The 7,514-nt window shown below is 39.1% G+C and overlaps 1 protein-coding gene across 2 annotated transcripts in view; it reads right to left on the reverse strand.

Annotated features, from left to right (window-relative positions):
- The window catches only part of HPS1 (Hermansky-Pudlak syndrome 1 protein), a 16,078-nt gene extending 8,887 nt beyond the window's left edge, over positions 1-7,191 (reverse strand). Inside the window, exons 1-4 of one of the 2 annotated variants that reach the window (XM_045739969.2) lie at positions 6,739-7,191; positions 4,311-4,448; positions 1,432-1,544; positions 1-104 (exon numbers count right to left, since the gene is read on the reverse strand). The exon at positions 1-104 is cut by the window's left edge and continues 142 nt beyond it. In XM_045739969.2, coding sequence (XP_045595925.1) covers positions 1-104; positions 1,432-1,544; positions 4,311-4,448; positions 6,739-6,873 — 490 coding nt within the window. In that variant the 5' untranslated portion in view covers positions 6,874-7,191. Of the gene's footprint in view, positions 105-1,431; positions 1,545-4,310; positions 4,449-4,623; positions 4,725-6,738 lie in introns of those variants that run through there. The other variant, XM_069331802.1, reaches the window with a different exon arrangement.
- Between the last annotated feature and the right edge of the window lie 323 nt (positions 7,192-7,514).

Here is a 7,514-nt window from a genome sequence, read left to right on the forward strand (position 1 = left end):
TTTCCACGGCTTCCACTAAATAACTTTGCTCTTTAGCATGTAGAGTCTGCCATGCCTCCAACATGCGGCCAAGCAAGCTGCTTTTTTCTTCACTCTTCTTCAGTCTGGAAAAGAAAACAAAATTATTAAAAAAGACATACCATGAAATTTACCCGAGGGCCACTAACACTAGTGGTCTCGATGAGGACAGGAAGCCGGCAGCTTGTCAAAGGTCCCCTCATTTGCCCTGATGATTTCTTCCAACTGGATTTTAAAATCTAACAGTTTTTGCATTTACGGCTTCGGTGGGTAGGTTGTTCTATGGGGTTTATAATCCTGTGGGTGAAAAAAAGCCTCTACCGTTTTGAATCTTGCATTGTGGCTTGTTGAGCTTGAAACCATTGCTCTTTGTTTGGGTTACATCTGACTTTTTGAAGAAATTTTCTGGATGAAGTCTCCATGCTTGGATACAATAATCCAAGTGGGGATAAGTCTCTGGAAATCCAGAGACTTATACAGTTGAATCAAAGAAATATTAAATATTCTACATAAAACCTGCGTTGAATGTAATGAAACGCAATTTTCTGGATGAGTCCTGGAGGCTCCCCGAAGCTGAATGGCTATGTATATCTTTCTGGCATCAATCAATGCATAGAGTTCTTGCCTACCGGGGACCACAAGCCAGAACCTGGCCCCCTCTAGAGAGGCACGAGGAGCAATGACCTATAGAGACCCCCCCTATGGTTGGGAGCATTCTGTCTACCATCGACCGGGACAGGCATCCAGCAAGGTAGGCGCCCCAAAACAAACCCCTATTCTGGTAAAAGTATTGCGACCGAAAGCTGAACAGGTGGACAGACCTCCTCAAACGAATATTAGCAAACTATCATGAAGTCATCACGTCGCCACGCCGCTGTCTGCGTAACCCTCCCCTCCCTGGGAGGGGGACGGGAGAGCCCCAGCCCCAGATCGTTGCCTGCGTGAAGTGAAGCAACAGTCTCGCTTCATGCAGGTCGGCGTTCAATCCCCCGACCGTCCAAGTGGTTGGGCACCATTCCTTTCCCCCGGCCCATCCCAAATCCTAATCCTGACCCCTTCCCAGTGCTATATAGACCATGGCCATGGCTTGGCGCTTTCCCAACAATTCCCTTCCCTTCAGCTCCGGGGAGCCGATGGAGCTCCCCCCCCAGAAAAAACATTATTAATTTCTGTAAACTAAAATGTGTGTGCTGTGTAAATACAGTACTTTACAAGGAACTGCATGATATCCTTCTAATAAAGTGGGTGTCTGAAATAAATCCAATGAGTCTGAAAAAACAATGAGAATGACCAATCTAAAGCTTATATTATCTTGAAAATGCATGTCAATGAAAATATACGTTTAGTGCAATGCAGTAATAGTATTAATTACTGTACAACTGGTACAAGGAAATTAGTAGAACAGTTACTCACGCAGTGACACAGGGGCCAACAATCAGCTGTACAAGGCGTATAGTTATGCTAATTATTCTCTGCAAGTGAGATTCCTCCTGATGACCAACACCGACAAACAAATACCCAGCATACTGAAATATGCAAATGTTTTAATTAAAACAAGTTGGTAAGACCTTTTCATGTACAGTAGAATATAACAATTTGTTACCTGGTTGATACCTGGTTGATGGGGTTCTGGGAGTTCTTCTACTCCCCAAGCCCGGCCCAAGGCCAGGCTTGACTTGTGAGAGTTTGGTCCACTAGGCTCTCATGTATTTATGAAAATAATGTACAAGAAGCAATGTTGCAGAATTTATGTATGGAACAGTTACTATTTGTATTAATGTATTTATATATACTGTACTATGAGTTTCCAACTTACAAATGTTATACTTACCCACCACCATAACATGGGTAATATTTCATTTATTTGCACCATTGAAGCCTCTAACAGCAGACCACATAAACAGCAACCCGCAGCTCTACCTACCAAGCCACCGGCACCCCTAATAAGGAAGGATTCCAAAGACACCTATCAGCTGTCCACCGGGAACTTCAGGACTTCCCTGGGTGCCACTTTAGCATGATTGCATTAGGTGATCCATGTCCTAGTCATATAAATTGCTAACTAAACCCTATGAATAATAAAACAAATCTTTGACTCTAAGGGAAGGAAGGTAGTTATTTACTTGTATAAATCACTTGTGCAGTATAACCACTTGAACTATTGTATCCAGGCATGAAGACCTAACCTCCTTTCATCTATCTACTATCTCAAACTCATTAGACTCTGTGTTGACTTTCTCTTTCAACGACAAATATTACACTCAAACTTTCGGTCTCGCTATGGGTTTCCCTCTCTCCCCTGTTCTTGCCAATTTCTACATGGAATACTTCGAAACGGTTCTTCTTCCTACTATTGATACTCGTCCCTCTCTCTGGCTTCGCTATGTTGATGACATTTTTGCTTTATGGCCTCATGACCTTAGTCTTTTCCAGCCTTTCCTTTTCTCTTAACAATCTGGCTCCTATCTATTTCAAAGTTGAAAGGGAAATGAATTCCCTCCTTCCTTTTCCTGATGTTCACGTTCACAGCTCTGTGTCCGGGTTCTCTTTCTCTGTCTACCGCAAACCCATGCATAGTGGCATGTACATTCACTTCTTTTCCTACCATCCTCCTTCTGTTAAGAAAAGTGTCCTCGTCTCTCTCTTCCTCCACGCTCTACGCATCAGCAACCCTCAGTTTCTTGATTCTGAAATTGCCTTTATCTACAAATCATTCTCTCGCCTTGGTTACCCTTTGCATTTTATCAACTGTGCCTTTTCTCAAGGTAAACAAAATTTCTTTCATCCTAAACCTGTGTCCAACACTAGTAGAACTGTACTCTGCCTTCCCCTCATATCTGAACTCAAAACTTTTACTAATACCTTTCATCCTCTTGACATAGAGCTCACCTTTCGACAAACTAACACACTTCAAAGCAATCTAGTTCACACTGCTGCTCCTGCTTCTAATGCTGCTGGTGTCGATTCTATTTCATGTTCGTCTTGTCCTCTCCAATACTTTGGCAAAACTGGCCGTACACTTAATGATTGTAACTTGCTTAGCTAAATGAATTGTGGGGTTCAGTCCCTGAGCCCATTATGTGCCTCTGTAACCCCTTCCACTACTGCCCACAAGATGGGTATGGGGTGCATAATAAATGAACTAAACTAAAACACTTAATGAAAGACTTAAAGAACACAAAAGAAGTGTTAAGTCTGCAGACACAAACAAAGCTCTCTTCTGTCATGTTAGGAATTCTAATCATCCTATTGATTGGTCTTCCTCCAAAATTATCTTTCCTGCCTCTACTCTACACAGACACCGTCTCGTTGAATTGGCTCTAATACATAATGTACCCAACATGAACTTGAGTCCTGGATTGTTGCTGTTGACTCTTCCCTTTCACAGTATATACTTAAATGCTCTAAACTTTCTAACAAATGTGACCTAACATAAGCTTACACTTCCATTTATCTTTCTTTCCCTTTCCTTTTCCTTTTTCTTTCTTTTTCTTTACATTGTTTTCTCTTATGATCTCTTGCTTATTCCTATTATTTCCCCCTTCTTTTTCCTTTTACTATCCTCTTCTTATTGGGTGGTATAATAGGAGCTGCCTCGTATGGGCCAATGGGCCTTCTGCAGTTATCTTTGTTCTTGTGTTCTTGTTTTCTCATTCTTACTATCCCCCTTTATTACACCTTACCTTCCCTACCTTTGCCTTGCCTTCTCTTCCTCTAAGATTTTCTTCTCCTCACCTCTCTTCAGCCTATTTATTGCCTTCTCCTTCAATCATCACAATCGACTTGAGAATGGTCCAGGACGGACCGAAACGTCATCCCTTCACTTTCTAGTGTGTGGTCTGGTCAACGTATAAAGTTTATGAAAAATCCATTCTGAAGGAATTATAGAACAGACAGCTGAGCACACAATATGTCAAAATAGTGAGAATCAGTCAAAAACTGGAATTTTAGAAGCCACTCAAAGTTGAAACTCTAGTTTCAGAGACAACTGAAGTTGAAGTTATCAACAATGAATAAAGGTAGTTTTAATTTGTTAATTTAATTGTATGTTTTAATAAACATTGTTTGGCATTCATACTCGAATACTGTATGTGAAAGTTGTAGGTCAGTGTGTGTTGAAATGAAGTCAAGAAAAAATAACCAACAAAAAACACAAAACATAGGGATAATTATATTATAATGATTTAGGGGATATATTTAGGGTATACTTTATATAAGTGAAAAGCCCTTTGTGAAAATAGAGTTTGAAATCAGATAAAAAAAGTCAGCCCCCCCCAAAAAATTGTACTAACCTCTTGAAAAACAACAGTAGTACCATCTTGGCAGGAAATTGAAGTATATGGATTACCAAATTGTGTAGCCATGATGCGTTGTGAAGTGACCAAAGGTGAAAACAGTTGCACCACAATGTTCGGATCCAATTGAGAAACCTAGAATGTTTTTGTTGAAATGAATTAGTCAACATCATAAAAATAGTGGAAACTCCAAAAGGCCCACTGTCTCATATGTAACAGACTACTTTTACACTTAACCCAACTCATTTACATATACACTATGTTTAACCAACCCTTGAAACAATTAAGCAATGCCACATCCATTATTTACCTGACTTTACCCAAGAGCCACTGACACTAGTGGTCTCGACGAGGACAGGAAGCCGGTGGCTTGTCGAAGGTCCACCCCATTTGCCTTGATCTTTTCCAGTTCTACTGTAAAAGTTAACAGTTTTAGCATTTACAGCTTCAGTGGGTAGAGTGTTCCATGGGTTTATAACCCCTATGGGTGAAAAGGTATCTTCTGTTCTCTGCCCTACATTGTCGGTTGTTGAGCTTCAAATCATCGCTCCTTGTTTGTATTACATCTGACCTTTTGAAGAAATTTTCTGGTTCAACATCCTCCAAAGTGTTCAGTAGCAATATGTTACATGGTAATTTGTTGCAGAAATCAACTTTTTTCCATTGTTTCATGTGATATTTTGTGCTGATATATTTAACACATCATTAATAAAACAATGGTTAAACAAAAAAAGCAAAGGGTAATTCTAAACGGAAAGGAATCTGACTGGAGAAATGTGGTAAGTAAGGTACCGCAAGATTTCATTTTGGGGCCAACCCCTTTTTGCAACCCATCCTCCGAATTGACAGTACGATTTAATACTAAGTATAATAAGTACACTTTCTTACTGTAATAAGCAGTGCATAATTGCACTTATGGGGCTGTTACATTGACCCAACTCCCTCCCCCGCTTTAATTATTCTCGTTTTCTGTTAAGTCACTCAGAATTTTAGGATGACGTTTTCAATTTCGATTTGCGATACACAAGTTTTAAATATCAGGAATTTCTTTTTCAGGTTAATTAAACAATATAGACTTTATACAAAATTTTAAAATATCCTGAGTTACTTTACAATTTATTGATATATTTTAGTTGTGTTTTATTAGTTTTATAAAACTGTAATATCAATATAGCTATAGGTTAAGTAATAATTGTAATTAAGAAGCAATACAATTATTATCTTCAAAAACTAAGACGGTTAGGTGAGGTTGTGGTTTTCTTTTCAGTTTTTCGGGTAAACTCAAATATTCACAATATATCTGACAGTACGATTTAATACTAAGTGAAAATAAGTACAATTCCTAACTGCTATGAATAGTACATAATTGCACTTATTTGTCTTCTTACATTTACCACCCCATTTTTGGAGGACGGGCTGCTTTTTGTCATATACAGTACATCAATGATACACATTAGATGAAAATATTACAAACCATGTCATTAAATTTGCAGTTGACATTAAGATTTGTGGTAAAGTAGGAAGTGAAAATGATAATGAGGCCTATGTAAGCATATTTGAATAATTACTATTATAGACCTGGCCAAATGTAAACTGTGTCTGCCAAATTATTCATGCACCCTCTTCACTATGTGATGCAGTACAAATAGATACTGTACATGACTTTAGAGACAGCTCTAAACATGTTTAAGAAATGTATATATATTTCATTCAAAATTATCTACTGCCAGAAATTTTAGTTAAATATTCCCAGTTTGCAAATTGTAAGTAATCTTTACACTGCCTCTCACTTGATGTGTGGTGGTATGCATAATAAGCAAATCAAATTATGAAACTAGCTTATCACAGAAGTTACTGAAGAGAACATACTTGTGATGGATATAATCATGTTTTTTTATTTATTTATATATACAATACTGTACTGTACAAGAGTTTCTACATTCTTGTAAAGCCACTAGCATGCATAGCGTTTCGGGCAGGTCCTTAATCCTAATTTTTCCCCTGGAATACGACCCGTCAAATCGTTTAACAACCAGGTACCCATTCACTGCTGGGTGAACAGAGACTACAGTTAAGGATTGGCACCCGGTCAATCTTCCCCGGCCAGGATACGCACCAAGACCAAAATACCCATGAAGTGTCGTGCGAGTGCTTTACCACTGCGCCACGGAGACTGTTTAATTACATACTAATTAGTAATTATGCACCTTGCTAATCAAAGATGTAAATTGCTATAAGAGCCTATTGATATGCTTTATACAGTACTGTATAAATTAATAATAATAATTCATTTTATGGGAACAGGAAGCCAGAGGGTATTCATACATGTTAGGCTTATATTGCACGTTATAAATGAACATGTTTATGTCTGATCCATCTGTATACCTGCATCATATCGACTATTCTTTATTAACATATGATTTACCTGTTCGGGGTCGAGATCTGCTTCGGCCAACAACCCCTGAGAGGCTGCCATTGAGCATACATGTCGCACAAATTTGCGGTCACACCTCAAGTAGACGACATCGTTGAGCTGGTCGAACACGAGGATGGCCAGCATGATGACGGCCCTAACCACACCCTTCCCTCTTGTTCCTCACCAGTCACGCTCTTCCGTCACACGTCACACTCCTCCGGTACCTGATCCGCCACACGTGAGGCACCTCAGTCGCCAATAGGCTCCGTCACACGTCAATCTTCTTGGTGATCCTACACCAGCTAGCGAGCGTCTGCTACCATTCTTACATCAGCTGATCATGTCACCTGACTGAAAGTTCTATAGGCAAAGCGAGTCCTAAAGCTTCACCAATCAAATTTAAGATTGTTTTAAAGTTATTTGTTGATTGGTGCAGATTTGGTCGGTATAATGTAAATACCAAGATTAAAGGAAAAGTCAAAACATCCATTTTCTCTAAGCTAACCCCTAATTTTCTTTGTATAACTAGTATATTTTATGGAGATTTACTGTAGGCTACTATAGCCGTTATCAAATAAGACATTTACATTTTTTAACTTTTATTTACGTCATGATAATGCCTGAAACCTGTGGCTTCCTGTCCCGTTCGAGGCGACTAAATGAAGGGACTCATCCCAGTGGGCATAATACCCACGAGTAATGTTAAATCAACATTAAGTCAATTTAATGCATATGCATATAAAACACATAATGTGCATGGCTTCAGCAACATTACAACTAATTTG

The sequence above is a fragment of the Procambarus clarkii genome, chromosome 26 (assembly GCF_040958095.1).
Source record: "Procambarus clarkii isolate CNS0578487 chromosome 26, FALCON_Pclarkii_2.0, whole genome shotgun sequence".
NCBI classification, from domain to species: domain Eukaryota; kingdom Metazoa; phylum Arthropoda; class Malacostraca; order Decapoda; family Cambaridae; genus Procambarus; species Procambarus clarkii.